Source organism: Lycium ferocissimum, chromosome 4, assembly GCF_029784015.1.
Source record: "Lycium ferocissimum isolate CSIRO_LF1 chromosome 4, AGI_CSIRO_Lferr_CH_V1, whole genome shotgun sequence".
NCBI lineage: Eukaryota > Viridiplantae > Streptophyta > Magnoliopsida > Solanales > Solanaceae > Lycium > Lycium ferocissimum.
In genome coordinates this window covers 33,829,191-33,848,121 of record NC_081345.1, presented here as the reverse complement: position 1 = coordinate 33,848,121, position 18,931 = coordinate 33,829,191, and the positions used below count along the sequence as shown (strand labels likewise).

Genomic DNA, 18,931 nt, shown 5'->3' with positions numbered 1-18,931 from the left:
TTAAGTATTTTGCATAATTCACAGGTATATTTAAACTTTTTGCCAAGAAAAAGAGAAGGAAAAAGCACATTAATTTGAAACTTATCTTTCTCATTCATCAATAACAATAATGTACCATACTAAAAATATCACCATTTTCATTAATTAACAGTTTCATTTTCTTTAAAGGTCCATTATTTTCCTTATTACAGTTATACAAAAGTGAAGTGCGTTGTAGTGCTACATAGTACCATGTGGGCTTGTTGCTCCATTCTTGGCACTCTTCCCTACTGACTGAGCTTTCTCTTCTCTGTGACTGTACCATCAAACTTTTTGAGCCTTCTTTTCTTCACTCTTTGCTTTCTTGGTACTTTTACTCTTTTCTTTGACCTCTCTTTTTTGGTTACTTTTCATACATTTTCTTTTCTCTCCATAGTTTTCTGATAAATTTCAAGATTTGGGGTTTTGCAGTGTAAAAGTAGAAAGAAATGGCAGGTGGAGGAGGAGCAGCACCAGCAGCAAAGGCAAGTGAACCAGTTCCACATCCACCAAAAGATCAGCTTCCTAATGTTTCTTACTGCATTACTAGTCCTCCCCCTTGGCGTAAGTTTAGTTTACATCTCTTCTATTTTGTGCTACCCAACTACATTCATTTTTCTTGTTTTGGGTTTGATAATGGGTACCTGTTAGTTTCTTTAAGCGAGTCCATTTCTGCATTATTCCTGTTTTTAAGCATTATGCTAATGAGTAACAATTTGGTTGAGGTTTGAATCTGAGCTGCAAGACTTAATGTGAGCTCATATAGGCTTAGGGTTGGACAATGTGGGATAGTAGGCTAGTAAGTGGATTAGTCGAGATGCGCGAAAGCTAGTTTATTTATTTCTCTTCATGCTATGTGGATTTGGATTATGGGTCTTGATTCTTGTGAACCCATTTTCTTTTTTGTACTAGCCACTAGATGTTTTGAGTTGTTGTTGTTGTTATTTTGGCATTGTTGTTGTTTTTAAGCATTGTAAGGATGGCTGAGTGGTTGAGGCGTATTGAGTAACAATTTGGTTGAGGTTCGAATCTCAGCTACAACACTTAATGTGAGCTCATATGGGCTTAGGGTTGGACAATGTGGGATATAGTAGGCTAGCTGGTGGATTAATCGAGTGCATGCAAGCTAGTCTAAGACGTCACTGTTGTAAACAAAATTATTTCCCTTCATGTTTGGTGGGTCCTGATTCTTGTGAACCCATTTTCTTCCTTGTACTAGCCACTAGATGTTTTGAGTTTGTTGGAAACCTTTTATTGTTTGAGCAAGACCATTTCGGCTTTGTTGCTGTTTTTAAGCATTGTTAGGATGGCTGAGTGGTTGAGGCTTATTGAGTAACAATTTGGTTGAGGTTCGAATCTCAGCTGCAACACTTAATGTGAGCTCATATGGGCTTAGGGTTGGACAATGTGGGATATAGTAGGCTAGCAAGTGGATAAATCGAGGTGCAGGCAAGCTAGTCTAGTTATTTCCCTTCATGCTATGTGCATATGGATTATGGGTCCTGATTCTTGTGAAGCCAGTTTCTTTCTTTCTTTCCTGCAGACTTCACTGTTTCTCAGTAAATTACTACTTGATAGCACAATGTGTATTGCCTTACTGAGGATAGCGAACATCACTTGCTCTAGTTTCACATTTTCTGTTTTCTTTTCAGAAGCAATTCTCCACGATAAATTATTGGCTTATTGTGTGTGTTATATGATGTGTTGGGTTTGTGTGGTTTATGTTTTTAGCCAGTAAATTGGAATCTAGAAACTGGTCTGATATGGGAAGCAGCTCCCAAAATGTGGATCTTAATTCTTTGGTACTGGTTGGTGAAGTAAGCTAATTTGGGTGCAATAATGATGGGGTCTATTTTGTGTATACATCTCAAGTTTTCTGTATTTTATAGTTGAGTGAGATGCCTTTACCATCGGTATAGTCTCAAGCGAGCAATTTTCATACTTAGAGAGCTTATGGAAAGCTGACTGTATAAATTATTATTTTAGTGGCTGCCACAATAGTTTCTCTGTGAAGAACTACTTATTTTCCGTTAGTGCTATTAAGCAAAGCGTTGTGGAACACTTCTTTGTATTGGTGAAGTTAAACGTTATTAAAATTGTTTTAAATTGGTTTCATCATGTGTACTGTGGACTAAGCTGATTTTTGTGTAATTGTTGGAATGCAGCTGAAGCTATTCTTCTTGGATTTCAACATTATCTTGTTATGCTTGGTACCATAGTTATCATTCCTACAGCTCTAGTTCCCCAAATGGGAGGTGGAAATGTGAGGCTTCCAGACACATTGAACTACTTAAGATGTGAATTTTTATTGACCTCAAGAAAAGTTATACATTTTAACTGATAGAATATCTGGCCATTTGCAGGAGGAAAAAGCCCAAGTTATTCAGACATCGCTATTTGTTGCTGGGGTGAACACCTTGTTGCAGTCTATTTTCGGGACCAGACTGCCTGCTGTGATGGGAGGGTCTTATACCTTTGTTGCACCTACAATCTCGATTATCCTTTCGGGACAATGGAATGACGAAGACCCTGTGTCGGTTGGTGTCCTCAAACACTAAGTCATTTTCCCTTGTATTCTTAGGATCATCTAGTGAACTTATTGGTCAATTGTCAAGGGCAAAAGTTGATATATTGGTTTAGTTATATAGCTTTTCAATGGTGTTAGTTGGTAATACATGGGATTATCAGTTTAACTTTGTTATTCTCGTTTAGTTAGGATGTGGGAAAACCAATTGGAGTTGGCTTAAGGTTTGATTCCAAACCAAAGGCAATGACTCTGGTGGTGACCTGTGACAGGCGAATGACATGACAATCGAGGAGTTGCCGCAATTTGGTTTAAAATTATACTAGCTAATGGGGTGCTTGATTTTTGAAACCAAACTCAAAACTAACCTCCATTAGTTCTGGAAACCAGAAAAGGGGGTATTTGGTTCTAAAACCAAACCAAACCTAACTGCTTTTGGAAGAGTACCTTCCAAGGGAAGACCAGCTCCTGAAATCCTTTGTTAAATTCCAGAAATTAGATTATGGCCTTCCTTGTTTTCTCTTCTTGGGTCATTAGGTCCCCTAATTCTAAACCATTTCTTTATGCTCCCTGGATTTCAGATATCATGGCACCACTGCTCCCACCCTTTTCTTCTGTCTCCATTATTTTGGTCCGTATGGCCCAATAACCATTTTTTGTTACCTTTTGACTGTTCCTAAATATGTTTAGTCAAATTTTCTCATAATTTCAACAATATGAAAGCGTCTACAGCGTTTTAGATTTTTAATGATATTTCTTCAAACTTCTGACTGGAAATCATAACATCCATTCATCCAATAACCTAATCCAACACTAACAATAATTTTTCATAATATCATTTTGACAAACAATCACCATAGCTTTTTAATCTTATATGTCTCAAACCTGTTTTTGAAAAATGCTTTTCTTGAGCCGAGGGTCTATCGGAGACAACCTCTCTACCCCGCAAAGGTAGGGGTAAGGTCTGCATACACTACATCCTCCGCAGACCCCACTTGTGGTATCACATTGGGTATGTTGTTGTTGTTGTATCATTTTGAGAAACAAATTAAAAACCATCTAAGCGTCAAAAGAACTGATGCACAAATAATTTACTTTCCACTTGATGATTCATGTCGGTACATATTCCTTTAACTTCTTTAATAATCAGGAAGATGTTTAGAGACACAGAGGGAGTCATCCATTGCATCTTGGTGATATAGGGTATTTATATTGATGATGTTTTCTATGATTCATCAGAGATTCAAGAAGATAATGCGAGCCACCCAAGGTGCCCTTATTGTTGCTTCAACCCTTCAGATAGTACTAGGCTTCAGTGGTCTCTGGCGCAATGTTACAAGGTTTGTTATATCACAAGATTTCTATCCTACATTTGAACTGGATTTCTCATACAACACCTGGCTTTGTACCATCAATTAAGACTTACTTGCCTGCTCTTGGACATTATTATGCTATAAAAATGATCAAGTAATTGTTCTAAGGGTCACTTTCTTGTGGGTTGAGAGTCTGCTCAGTTGTGTTGACTGCTTCGTCTTCCTACAGCATGCTAACTCTGATTGGCATTTTATTTTATGTGGATTCTTAGGTTTCTGAGCCCACTTTCAGCTGTTCCTTTGGTTTCTCTTGTTGGCTTTGGGCTTTATGAATTTGGTTTTCCTGGGGTAAGCAGAAACTCACTACACTTATCTTGCATTACGATATTCACTCAATGATGATTGTTGAATCTATTTCATCTTTGTTTAGGTTGCCAAATGTGTTGAAATTGGGTTGCCAGAGCTAGTCCTTCTAGTAATTTTCTCTCAGGTTTGATGGTTTATCTAGAAATCATATATTTCTCTTAAACATTATTTTAGACGCACAACATAGTAGGATATAAGTTACACGTTCTTGATGATGCTGGTTATTGCAGTATTTGGTCCATCTGATACGTCCAGGGAAGAATATATTTGGCCGTTTTGCTGTTCTTTTCACGGTGATCATTGTATGGATTTATGCACACTTACTCACCGTGGGCGGGGCTTACAATGGGAAGCCACCAAAGACACAAGCAAGCTGCAGAACTGATCGTGCTGGACTCATTGATGGTGCTTCATGGTAAGTGCTTTTCTCATTCTAATGTTACTGGCATGGGTCTAAAGATATATGTGGATACGTACGGAAAATTAATTGTATTTTAATATATATGTGGGCTAAAGAGTGGGTCACGCTTCTATTGCTAACATAAATTCAAAAAGGATTCTATAGTATGGCATAAAAGCTATGTTCTAGGGAAGAGGCACATGTTGGCACAGCATAAAAAGGAAAGTAAGAGACTTGTGTTGGGACATAAGGATTAGTTTTTCATAAGCTATATGACATTACAATCTTCAGCGTAATAACACTTCTGTTTAGACATGAAATAGGTCGTCATTTTCACTCTTAACTCCTAGATTTTAATAAAGTAATGTGCCTTGTTCTTTTTGCCTCTCTAAAGTTGATTACTCCAGTAGTTCCTGTGAGCAATAGTTCTGGAAAAGACTATAAATTCGTGTGTACTTATCCGTTAAACTGACCTTGCCTAATTTGATTGGGATGGCAAACAAGAAGAAAATAAGAGAGATACTTCTAGGTATTTTAGCTATATGATTTTGCACGGGCTGATGCTTTGTGCTTTTTCTCTCACCACCAATTTAGTCACAACTGATCAACTGGTTATGCTAGTCTGTTATTCCCACATCTAGCATAACTGGCAGATCTGCTGATGGTGCTACAGATTGGGAAAAGTAGGGGTGTTCATGGTTCGGTTTGGGTCGGTTATTGATTAAAACCATAACCAAATCAATTTAGTCGGTTTTTAAATGTCTAAAACCATAACCAAACCAAATAAAATAATAACCACCGGTTTGGTTATTGTCGGTTTGGTTCAATTTTTCGGTTTATGACTAGCAGTCATGACACTTATTAGTAAAACATTAAAAAGTTGAAAAAGACACGTCTTTTTTTGGTTCAAACGATAACTTTTATTTATAGTTTAAGGTGGAACATTGAAGATTTTTAGCAAGAAGAAAGGGCTTCTTGTATTTCTGAATGAATATACAATCCATAAGAATGGATACTTATACATGAGTTCTCGGACTAAATAAGGAAAGACAATATTACACAATCAATTCCTAATCATTTACATCAATACAATATATTCCTAAAATTAAGCTATCAATCTTAATCATCAATATCAAATCAACATCTCAATCTTAATTATTAATACCAAATCAACACTCCCTCGAGTTGGTGCAAAGATGTCACACATGCCCGCTTTGCAAACCAGGTGTATGAAAAGTCCGTTTGCTGAGGCCTTTAGTAAAAACATCGCCTAGTTGTTTTTCTAATAACACGGGGAATAAACTCGGACACCACCCGTGACTTTTTCTTTGATGAAGTGTCGATCAATTTCAACGTGCTTCGGTCGTATCGGGATTTGGATTTCGAGCTATACTCGATTGCAAACTTCGTTGTCACAATACAAGGAAAGTTTCCTTTTTCGGACAATCTCAATTCTTTAGTAACTTTTGTAACCACAAAAGTTCGCAAAACCTACGGGCCATAGCTCATATTCGCCTCCGCACTTGATCTAGCAACTACACTTTGCTTCTTGCTTCTCAAGTGACCAAGTTTCCTCCTACGAGTGTACAAGAATGGGATGTAGACCTTCGTCATCTAAAGATCCGTGCCAATCGCATCGGTAAAGGCTTTATTTGGAGGTGACCGTATGTTCGGAGTAAAGTAGACCTTTTCTGGAGCTTGAGACTTCGTATACGCAAAATGTGAAAACAACTGCATATGAGGATCTCGAGGATCGTGCATAAACCGACTCACTAGGGTCGGTTTGAATGGCTATGTCTGGTCTAGTGTGAGAGAGATAAACGAGTCTTCCAACCAACTTGACCTACGATATCTCTCTTTATCAATCGACTTTCCAACTCCGCTTTGTAGTTTGTGATTGCTTTCAATGGGTGATTCTCATTGGTTTGCAACCGTCATACCGTTTCTTTCAAGAGATCGAGAATATACTTTCTTTGAGAAATAAAGATTCCTTTTTTGATCTAGCAACTTCAATTCGAAACTTGCAATTTTCCCCAGATCCTTGATCTCAAATTCGTGCTAACAACTTCTTTCAATCGGGTCATCTCCTCTTTGTCATCTCCGTCATTACTATGTCATCAACATAAACTAAGAAGAGTGAGTTTACCCTTTAAATGTCTTATAAAGAGGAGTGATCCGCATTGCTTTGTTGGTAACCAAAGGAGATCATTGCTTTATAGAATCATCCAAACCAAGCTCTAGGAGATTGCTTCAATCCGTACAAGGCTTTCTTCGGTCACGCATACCTTTCCTTGACTTTGTTCGGTACCAAAACCAAGATAATCTCCATGTACACCTCTTCTTCTAAGTCTCCGTGAAGAAATGCATTCTTCATCAAAGCTGACGTGTAAGTCCCGGTCAAGATTAGCTCCACAAGATAGAAGAATTCTAATAGTATTCATTTTTGCAGGAGCAAATGTCTCTAATAATCCACTCCATAAGTCTCGAGTGAATCCTTTAGCCACCAATCTTGCTTTGAACCTTTCGATGGAACCATCGACTTTATGTTTTAAAGTGAAGACCCATTTGCAACCAACCAACTTCTTGTCTGGTGATGCAACAAGTTCCCAAGTCTCATTCTTTGATAAGGCCTTCATTTCATCCATCGTAGCTTGCTTCCACTTAGAATCGCAAAAGCTTCCCTCGGGGAATAGAGACGAAGAAATAGCCAAGGCAAAGGCTCTATAGGAGGGCGATAAAGAATTATAGGAAACAAAGTTAGATAAAGGGTGTTTAGTGCAAGATCTCGACTCCTTTCCTTGCGACAATAGGCAAATCTAACTCATTAGGAAGTATAGATAACTCACCAGAAGAAGAAGGTTCGGCTTCGGCAGGTTGCATGATGGCTTCTTCTGCTCTATTTCTCCTTGAGTAAGTTATTAAATCACACCTATCCAAACGCCCAACAGTCTCCCCCTGAATTCTTTCTCCAATTTCACTTTCTCTTACGGCAGTAGTTTCAATAGTCTCCCCCTGAATTCTTTCTCCAATTTCACTTTCCCTTGTGGCAGTAGTTTCAATAATAGAACTAGAAAAAACCATCTCTTCTTCCTTATAATTCTCCCCTGAAAAAGGTGATGGTGTAATACTGAAATAGGGCTCGAGATTCTACGAAAAGGTAACGTCCATATCGACAAAGAATCTCCTAGAAGGAGGGTGATAACATTTGTACCCTTTCGTGTCAGAGAATACCCAATAAAGACACATTTAAGAGCTCTAGGTTCAAGTTTCCCAGAGTTCCTAGCGTGAACAAAGCAAACACACCCAAATATCTTTGGAGGAACAGTTTAGTCAGTTTTACCCTTTAAAGCTTCTGCGGACTTAAAATTAAGAGTTTTAAGTGGCATTCTGTTGAGAGGTAACTTACTAGAATGGCATCCCCCGGAAGACAGCATTCATGGTAAACAAAAAGGATCTGCTACTTCTAACAAATGCCTATTTTTTCTTTCAACAACCCCATTTTCAGGCACTAGTATAAGGACAACTAGTTTGATGGATTATCCCAAAAGGACTCCAAGTAAGCTCCAAAGTTTTATCCATGTATTCCGTGCCATTGTCACTTCGAAATATCTTTATCTTAGCCTCAACCGAGTACAAATCATCTTATGAAATGACTTAAAACGAAGAGAAAACTTCACTTTTGGCTTTTAACAGATATACCCATGTCATTCTAGTGCAACAATCGATAAAAGTAATAAACCATCGACCAGACAAAGAAAGTGTTTTAGTGGGACCCCGTACATCGAATGAATAGTCGAAAAGGGGAATTGTGCTTTTATTGTCACTCGTGAGGATAAGAGTTTTTAGTGCATATTCACATGCATCACAAGGAAAGATTCAAACTCGAGTTCTAGAAAAATAAACCGGGGTATAACTTTTTTAAAGAAAAAAAAAAGATGGGTGTCCCAAACCGTCTACGCCATCGTATTATTTCTCGGTTGACATCCTTATTTCCTACAAAAAAGGCTCCACGCAGTCTCGAGTTCCATCGATCAAATAGAATCCATCATACGATCTACCATCGCCAATCTTCTTCCCCCGTGAAGGTCTTCAAAAACACAATAATCAGAAAGAATCGACACTACGGTTTAGTTCTTTGGTGATAGCGCTAACGATAATAATAGGTTAATAGGAAAATCAGGCACATGAAGAATGGATGATAAGGTAATATCGGGGAGTACAAAAAAGATTGAACTCGTTCCGTAGACAGGGTTAGGAAGCCATGGCTATTCGACATAATCCCCTTTCAGGACTAGGAGTAATTTTGAAGGCTTTTAAGAGCTTCACATGTGTCTATTCGCACTTAATCAATAATCCAACAATTAAGCCGAGCATTAAAAAGAATACCGATCGCACATAATCAGCTAGCAACACTAGAAGAGTCAAGTTTGTTCAAGACGGCGAAGATGTTGAACTTCATCTCGAGAAAAGTCTCTCCCGAAATAGTGTCACCCATATTATCTGGACGGGAAGGGTTAGAATAGACTCACGACTCGAGAACTCGGAAAAAAAAATCCGTAAAAAAAAAAAAAAAAGGAAAGTTGGGCCACGCTCGGAATCCTAATTCCGTTGATCGAAAAAAATCAAACCGACAGGATAGGCTCTTAATGTTCCAAATCGACCCCTGACAGAGAAAAATAATCGTAAAAACGAACCGAACGGAGGAGTTTTTTGTGCGGACAACCACAAAGAGAAGAAAAACTCGACCTCTTTCGATAAAACATGGAACCCTAGTGCCGCGAGGGAGAAAACTCACCTCAAAAAGGCAAAGAATGGCTCGATACCTACGAAGATTTTTAGCAAGAAGAAAGGGCTTCTTGTATTTAACGAATATACAATCCATAAGTTAACGGGTACTTATACATGAGTTCTCGGACAAAATAAGGAAAGACAATATTACACAATCAATTCCTAATCATTTACATCAATACAATATATTCCTAAAATTAAGCTATCAATCTTAATCATCAATATCAAATCAACATCTCAATCTTAATCATTAATACCAAATCAACAAACATACATCATAGAAACATTTTCACTATTAGTGATAGTGTAGTACTCAAGTTATCCAAAGTTGCTAAACTATTACAGCTAAAAACTAACTTAGTAGTGGTCGCACCATTTTTGTCATCTTAATACACATACCGAAATAAAGTAGAGCGTATGAGCTTTTTTAGTTGTTGTTACAAACATACATATTATAAATTAAACATAAAGACTACCTAAAATTAAAATTAAAATATATGAAATAAAAAAACTTTGTGTAATGATCCCAAACTTTGGGGCAGTACTTGCATTTTGCTCTCAATTCTCCCATTTTATTAAAAAAACTTTGTGTAATGATCCCAAACTTCAGACCCTATCCCCAAGGCTAGGGTCTCGACTATAGAGTTGTTCTTTTCTTCTTAAACAATCATGTGAAATAAGTAGACCAAAAATTAAATTAATGATTAAAAGGTATAAAATATTTATAATTATTTATGAAAAACTAATATTATACATATAAATAATTGTAAAATTTATGTATATAATTTATCGGTTTGGTTCGGTTATTTATTCGGTTATTTTTTAATAGAACCATAACCAAACCAAATATTATCGGTTTTTAAAATTTAAAACCAAATCAAACCAAATATGGGGTTTTTTATTCGGTTTGGTTAAATTTTCGGTTTGGAACAGCCCTCGGGAAAAGTAAGCACAAGCTTATGGAGATTGATGGGTGTTTTAAAGTGACCTATCTGATTCTAATATTGTCGACTGCATAGATAGTTCGTTGGTCAATTTGAAAACAAAGGCTATAAGCATTTTCCTTTCTACTTTCTAGGAGCATAACAAAATTTAGATTATGTTCTCCGTTTTGTCTTCTTTTACTAATGATCTTATGATTGTAACATGGATGCGTATTATTTAAAAAACATTCCATTGTGTTCGTTACTCACATAAAGTTGTTTTTGCTAGTTAGTAGTGCTCTTAAATTGTTACATTGGTCCATTAGGAAAATATCTCTAATATTACTAGGTAACTTATAATTTGAAACCTTAATAATTTTCTCTTTTTCCTTGCTGGCTTGAATATGCAGGATTAGTATTCCTTACCCCTTCCAATGGGGACCTCCTTCATTCAATGCTGGTGAAGCATTTGCTATGATGATGGCTAGTTTTGTTGCCCTTGTAGAGGTTTGTTCACCTGTCAGAGCTTGGTCAAAGATATTAAAAAATTGTGAACGCTTTATTATCTTATTCCAGCAGGTTTTGTAAATATTTTAGGTTCAGGCTGTTTCTTTTGTTGTTTTCTTTTGCTTATTCCACCATGATCTGGATTGTCTTATATTGGGCTACTTTGGATATTGTTACTATGAAACATCTGGTCGTTACAGATGTTCTGAGTTGCTTGTCAACCTTTGTCTACTTTCTCTTTCTTTGTACTGTCCCTTCCTTTTTTTAAGCTCTCACCTGTTTGCGTCCTTGTCAACAGGCTTTGAACTAACTTCCTCTCATGCTTGTGCTTTGGTGGTTTCAGTCCACTGGTGCTTTTATTGCAGTTGCAAGATATGCAAGTGCCACTCCCTTGCCACCATCCATACTTAGCCGTGGTGTTGGTTGGCAGGTAAACAGGTTTTCTTTGCTAGAATTTCTCCTCTCCGTTTCTCCCTCTCCTCTCACCCTCTTGTAAAGTAAGTGGAAAAAAGTAAGAAAGGAAAGTTCTGTTGGATTTCATTGAAGTGGAGATTTACTAAGAATCAAAGGCATAGAATCTTTTGGGAGATAATGTGAAGCCGTAAGTAGATTAGGAGAACTACAGAAAGTTGGAGCATCATCGGACTCTTCCGGTATCTGTATGGTCAACGCACATAAATTCACCATAAGAATTATGAATTGTTTTTAGGCAACCCGACGCCCAACTCTAACTAGAATGGCTTGCTTCCCATAACTGATTAACACTAGTCAAAATCTTTGTCCACTCAACTGCAACTCTGGAGCCCAGTTCACCAAGTGCTCGCAGACCAGTTGGGTGTAGAAGGGAGAGTGCATTGGACATATATCTATGCAACCTTCCCATCACCCTCATTGAATGATATTTCGGGATCATGGGAAGAGAGAAAACTGTTTTTTAATGTTACATTCTCGTTTAGAATGGGGTAGGTCAGATTGGAAAAGGAAGACATTCTTTTTAGTGAGGTTCTCAAGAAGTGATTGTTTTCTTTTCTCCTACCACTTGCTACCTTGATCCCTAAATTTCTTCATACCTTCTTGCTTTCTTTAATTTTGAAACATTCTGCTTTTACCTCAGGGTGTTGGAATTCTACTATCAGGATTGTTTGGCTCTGGGAACGGATCTTCTGTATCTGTGTAAGTCCAGAGAAAACCTTCTGCAGCTTGATAGCGCCTTATTGCGATAGTCGACTAAGTAGAATTCACTTTTCTTTTGTGTATATGCAGTGAGAATGCTGGTCTTTTAGCACTGACACGTGTTGGAAGTCGAAGAGTTGTTCAGATATCCGCTGCGTTCATGATTTTCTTTTCAATTCTCGGTAAATCACCTTTCCGATACTTTTGTCGAGCAATTCTTGTGGGTTATCCTGATACTTGATTCTCCCCACCCTCTGTCAATTTGTCTTGATCAGGGAAATTCGGAGCAGTCTTTGCTTCAATTCCAGCACCCATCGTTGGTGCTTTGTATTGCCTTTTCTTCGCTTATGTAGGTACGTATATCTGTAAGGCAAGCACATGCCCTGGATATATCACTGCGAAAATCTTTCATGTTACTGAAAGCTTGGGAATTGTGGCTTTCTTATGTTGTTCATTTTTTGTAGGTGCCGGAGGCTTAGGCTTCCTTCAGTTCTGCAATCTTAATAGTTTCCGCACCAAGTTTATATTAGGTTTCTCCGTCTTTCTGGGTTTGTCCATACCACAATACTTCAATGAGTATACTGCCGTTGCTGGTTATGGACCTGTTCACACACATGCAAGATGGGTATAGCAAATTGGCATCAATTTCTAAATCTCTTTAACATTTGACTTATGTTGCATTCCAGTCATGTATTAAGAGCTTTTGTGATTTGTTATTCTTTCAGTTCAACGACATGATCAATGTACCCTTTCAATCGAAAGCTTTTGTGGCGGGTATCGTGGCCCTTTTCCTAGACAACACGATGCACAAAAAGGATGGCCAGACAAGAAAGGACAGAGGCAAGCACTGGTGGGACAAATTCAAGTCCTTTAAGACTGACACAAGAAGTGAGGAGTTCTACTCTCTCCCTTTCAATCTGAACAAGTATTTCCCATCTGTGTGACTGGGGACACCATGGAGACAAAGGTTCATACTTCTACTAGAGTCTTGCTTTCCCCCTTTCCACTTAAAGCTGTGCTTGTGGTCGGGGCAGGGGGGAGGGAGGCTGCTGCCGCAACATCAATTTTCTTTCTTATGTACCCCCTTACGTGCGAAAAGAAGTATAAATAGTCTGACCATTTTGAGGGAGCTCAGGACAACAGTTATTAGTTTAAGTATTTCTTAATGTTGTAAATTCATGGTTATAACTTATATGGATTTAACTAGCCATAGAGCATGCAATCCTTATATGGATTTAATTAGCAATAAAGCAGGCTGCTTTCAAACTCCTCTCCTGATGTGGGCAGCAATTAAAACCCCAGTATGACAGAAGGAACTGGCTAAAAATTCCTTTTGATACATGTCTATTATACAACATTAAAGTGAAAAGTATGAACTACAAAACACTAGGACAATTGTCTGAGTAACATGAAAAAAAGAAGATTATATAGGATATCCAATCATAAAATTGTAGTACTCCTAGAAAGAGATTATGTAACCAAATGGTGGTGGTGGTACGCTGGTACAGAAGGGGAGAACAAGGAAGGAGGACCCATATGATTGTCATTTGTTGGATTTGAAGACAGAAAAACCATACAGAGAATTTGGACCCAGCAAGAAGATTATATATGGTCAATGGATTCATAATTCATTCATTGGTCTATATTAGTTCTAGGATGCATTAATGTGCAAAGTTTACGTAATTTGTAAATCTTTATACTGTAAAATCACTACTCCCTCCGGTCCAAAATAATTGACGATTTAACTTCTAAAAAGTTGGTGCAAAAAAATTGAGGTTTTAGACTTTAGTCTATCAAAAAGGTATTTAATTCTTTTTTCAAATTTACCCTTGACACATTCTTAATTCAATGAACAAATTTAATGTTTGTCATAGTTTCAAAGTCTCTCTTACATAAGGGTATTTTAGTCAATATACCTCTTAACTTTAGGAGTAAGTGAATTTCTTAATCCATATGCCCAAGTGTAAAATGTAAATGATTTTGGACGGGAGGGAGTACTTATTTTCTTAAATTATCGTGTACATATCAAATCATAATTGATAATTATATCAATGGGTGCACTATATTGCAATATACTCCCTCCGGATAAAAAAGGGTGTCTACTTAGCCATTTGCACACCCCTTAAGAAAGTACTAACTTCTAGACAAAAATATGTAACTTGACTAAACTGCCGCTAATTAAATATGTATTGAAATTTGATCACATAACACTTACTAGAGGCAAATCTGAAAAAAAAATATGATTAATTCTCTCTTGATTTGATAAGTGAACATTCTTTTTGATAAAAAAAAAAAAAGAGACTAAGTGAACACTTTTTTTTTTATCCGGAGGAAGTAATTATTTAGAGCACGACACGCGTGCCATCTATATAATGGTTTCACGCATGAGGTAGGATTTTGAAGCTGCCACATTGAATTACTTGATCAAGTTGAGCATTATTGGACTCATTATGAAGCCCTCTGAGGCTATTCAAAGCAGAATTGAACGTCAATGAAGACCATATATTAATGTTTCAAGTACGTAGATTCTCTTTTTTTTTTTTTTTCCTTTCATTCTAGACCCGCATTGGGGCCCGACTAATCCGGATTGTACCGGGTAATCCCACTTTGGGGGCCAAAACACTCCCTAACAATGGTGACTCCTTACCCAAGGAGCTCGAACTCGAAACCTTGATTAAAGATAGAGTAATACCAGTCACTACACCACAACCATTGTTGGTTGGATTCTTGTTTGTTGAAAGGGAGCTAGTTAATATTATTGCACTCAAGAATATAGTAAGTGAAAATCATGGGATATCAAGATTGAAATTCAGAGACAAGACATAAGACGTACGCTAGATGATCTCTTCCAATTTGTCCAAGTCCTGGTGGTAGAATTACATGATATATATCCTGGTGGAAATTAACAGGTACTCAGGGAAATAGTCAAGATGTACCTAAACTGACTCGGGCACCAGCGTAATTGAAAAAATAATATCATTGGAAGATCATCATTGCACTCTCAAACATTTCAATCAGGAGGCTACAATCCAATCTTTTTCTTCAACTTCTTGAAAGTTCTAATTGATTGAGAGAAATGCAAAAGGAAGAAGCTATCTAAGAATTATTTACCACTTTTGTCACGTTTGTAACCATTTGGTCAAAACATGATCTTTAAGTTCAAAGCATTTGACAAGTTGTCTTTGATTAATTATTCCTTTCGAATCTGAAAGGATCATCTATATGACAATTAACTCTCTCAACGCAAAAGGCTAGCAATTGAATTATCTAACTTGATAGTGTTTTTTGTGGTTTGATCTATAAACAAAATATGAACTGATAAGGAAGAAGAATGTATGGATGAACTCACTTTAATTGGCATGTGATGGAATACGTATTACTTTCCAAATAAAGAAGAAAACGCGCATGCACAGACACAAAGAGGACAAGTTGTTATTGGATCCCCTTTTTGTAACTTTCAAGGGAAACATAAATGGGATTAGGCCAGTGGAATTAGCAGAGAATGTTGAGTAAGGAAAAAGACGCATGATCAGGATGTTGGATAAAGCTAGCTACAACAAAAACAGAATTGTCGCACTTTGCACTATTGCCAAGATCTAGAGAAGGAAAGAAGCAAAAGGGACTTTTCTCTTGTTAATTTGACAAGAACTTGTGTTGTGTTAATGATGGGTTGTTTGGGAGTGAGATCTGTGACATGCTGGTGCAAATGATGTTATGTTTCCACGGAGTTTGACGCCTTTGGTTTCGGATTTGTTTTGTGAACCATGAGACACCATTCCTATCAACTTGTGTTATGGGATTTGTTTAGGATTACTTCACCATTTATATGTTATTTTCGATCGGAATAGATATTAGGTAACTTCTTTATTTCGTTTTCACTCAGTATTCGTTACCACATTAGATAATTTTACTTATTTATTAAGGCTTAGATAGACGAAAAAGAATTATCTAATGTATTTTGTCCCCAGTCTTCAAGATCTGTATTCACTTCATCCATCATCAGGCCACACAATGACATAACTACATATATTGAAGGACGATCAAAATTAAACTTTCTTTGTCGATGCATTATATTGTGTACATAAACATTTCTTTTAATCTTTGTAGTGTTAAACATGTCGTAGAATATAGAAATTAAAGAATTGTCAAATTAGAAAAGATTCATTCTTCTTTAAATAGACTAAAAAAGAAAGTAAAACAAACAAATTAAAACAAGAGGAGTAATAATTACTTACAAATATCGGGGACATAAGTTAAACCAAATAAGTGTTAAAATATATTAGAAGTATTTATTTTTCTTTTACTTTAGAATTTACATTAACAGAAATATTTCTTTAATTTAAAAAATATAATAGAATATTTTAGTATTTACTTTTAATTGTAAAATGTTTAGATAACAATTACTCGTTGACACCTATATAAAGGTAGTAGCCTGGTGTAAGTATAGTGAGACTGCTCTGTGCTTTGTCTTCTCCATTCTCTGCTCATTTTCCACAGCAATTAGTTTCTCTTTTCAATTTACAAAGAAAGAAAAGATACAATAATTTAGAGAGATGGGGAATTGCCAAGCAATTGATAATGCAGCTTTGCTGATACAACACCCCAATGGTAAAGTAGAGAAGTTGTATTCATCTGTGACTGCTCACCAAATCATGAAGATCAATTCTGGTCATTATGTTGCTCTTCTTCTCACTACCACCATCACCACAACCAGTAATAACAATAATAAAACCCCAGTTAGGATTAGGCGAATAAAGCTTCTCAAGCCAACTGATTCACTTGTTCTTGGTCAGATTTACAGACTTGTTACTGCTCAAGGTTTGTTGGTTCTTTTAAATTCCCTACTTTTCTATTCATTTCTCGATTAAGCACAGAAGAATTTTAGTTCACTTAATTTGTTATGAGTTTACGTGAATTTAGTAGCTTTTATCTAAATCTTGCTCTCCCTTCCTCTTAATTTATATGACAATGTCGCTTATCAAGATTCAAACTATATGAACATTAATCAACATTTTAGAATGTTATACCATTTTGGCATGAAAAAAATTGCAACTTATACTACTTATCAATTGTTTTTGAGTTTTTAAATTTTAATTTTAAAATATTAAATTAATTTAATCCAATTTAGCTTCACAGATCAGTTAAATTGACTATCACAAAGAGAAAGTCTCAGACAAATTGAGATAGAGGGAGTATATATATTAAGGAATTGTCTAAATATTTGACAGTGAAATAAGTTACCATTATTGTATTAACTTGAGGTCACTATACTTCAAATCTTGAATCCGCTTGTCTTTGCTGAATTTTGCACTAACTCTATTGTTTTGCTTATACAGAGGTAATGAAAGGATTGTGCGCAAAGAAGTATGCAAAGCTGAAGCAGTTAGAATATTCATCTGAGAAATTCACGGAGAAACCAACTTTAGGTGATAGAAACTCTGTTCAGGAGAACTCTAAACAGGTGAATTTAATTTTCTAAACTTCACACATTTTCTTTTTTAAATTCCAAGAACATGCTTGTTACTTTAATTGACAAAAATCTTGATTAGAAAATTTTGGTCTTTAATTAATGAGCTAATTTTTTTCCCCAGTTTAAACAGGAAAAGCATAGAAACTCAACAGGCGCAAAATGCAGAGCATGGCATCCTTCATTACAGAGCATATCAGAGGCTGCCTGCTGAGTTGTGATGCTTCTATTATTTGATTAATTAAATTGTTCTTTTATATTAGATTCCGGAGAAAGAGTGTCCTGTTACGCATAATTTTGTCACATGTATAATAAGAGAAAAGTAAAAGGATTTCTCACATCTTAATTTTCGAATCATTTGGAGGCAATCGTTCGATTGGAATTACTGTAGGCTTTGGTGTAAGCACTATTTTTTTCAACTTTGAAGTACTAAGTTGACAAATCCAATGGACTTAGAACATTTAATGAGTAATGATTCTCCCACCATGTACTCCCTCCGTTCATTTTTACTTGTCCACTATTTTCTTTATAGATTTTCATTTTTACTTGTCAATTACTCCCTCCATTCACTTTTACTTGTCCACATTCCTAAAATAGATTTTCAGTTTTACTTGTCATTTTTCACATATCAAGATAAGATAAAAAAAAAATTCTGTTTTACCCTTAATATTAATTACTCATTCCAAATCATTTTCCAAAACCAATACCATTATATATTAATTAATATGGGCATCATGGTAAAATACACACTTTATTTATTATTTCTTAAACAACATAAAAAGTTAAAAGTGGATAAGTAAAAATGAACGGAGGGAGTATTTCTAATTTCTTTTCTGATATTTGACCTTGTTGATTGCGCAATAAATCCAAAATTTAGAGAAGCCGATCCCGATTCCCAAACAATGGAGTACATGGAACACAGATTTTGGAGTTGTGTCATTCTATTTTGCAACTTTGTAGGTACTTAAACATCCGCATTCTTTAATTTTTTATTTTATTTTCTTTAATTCAAAAGTAGATTAATTAATTAATTCTTGGACCTAAATTAAAATTATGGCTAACCAACGCCTAAGAAGGTATATATAAGTACAGACTGTTGAGATTAAACCCGTCACAGAAATAATATTCACGGTAATAAATGCGGAATAATAATAGGGATACGATAATAGCAAGAATAAAAAGATAACAACAAGATTTTAATCAACAAGAAAAAAAAAGCGCGATAATAACAACAAGATTTTTTACACTGCGGTTGAAATACCAAAAAGGAAAAAAAAATCTTTTAAAATTTTTCTTCACCTCACTCGAGTGAGCAACCGATATCACTACGTGATGCCTACTTTCTTTCTGAATTTTACATTGCGTATTTTTTCTTTTTCTTTTATTTCGTTACATGGACCCCATCAATCCCTCCAAAGACTACTACACACTCAAAAGAAATAACTCGAACTT

General features: G+C 36.1%; 2 protein-coding genes across 3 annotated transcripts; both read left to right on the top strand.

The window, feature by feature from the left end:
• Positions 1–206: 206 nt before the first annotated feature.
• On the top strand, positions 207–13,246 carry LOC132052437 (nucleobase-ascorbate transporter 6-like). The gene is made up of 15 exons (XM_059443970.1): positions 207–346; positions 451–582; positions 2,184–2,281; positions 2,382–2,555; positions 3,782–3,882; positions 4,128–4,203; positions 4,286–4,345; positions 4,452–4,636; positions 10,743–10,839; positions 11,183–11,269; positions 11,954–12,012; positions 12,103–12,194; positions 12,288–12,365; positions 12,477–12,637; positions 12,738–13,246. Exons 2-15 carry the CDS (start codon positions 468–470, stop codon positions 12,954–12,956), a joined length of 1,602 nt encoding a protein of 533 aa, XP_059299953.1. The 5' UTR covers positions 207–346; positions 451–467; the 3' UTR covers positions 12,957–13,246.
• A 3,207-nt stretch (positions 13,247–16,453) lies between these two features.
• Positions 16,454–17,951, top strand: LOC132054621 (uncharacterized). Of its 2 annotated transcripts, none has more exons than XM_059446596.1 (3): positions 16,454–16,830; positions 17,349–17,473; positions 17,613–17,951. In XM_059446596.1, exons 1-3 carry the CDS (start codon positions 16,566–16,568, stop codon positions 17,691–17,693), a joined length of 471 nt encoding a protein of 156 aa, XP_059302579.1. In that variant the 5' UTR covers positions 16,454–16,565; the 3' UTR covers positions 17,694–17,951. The 2 variants fall into 2 exon arrangements, with proteins under 2 accessions (XP_059302579.1, XP_059302578.1); XM_059446595.1 differs by having other exon boundaries at positions 17,604–17,951.
• Positions 17,952–18,931: the final 980 nt, after the last annotated feature.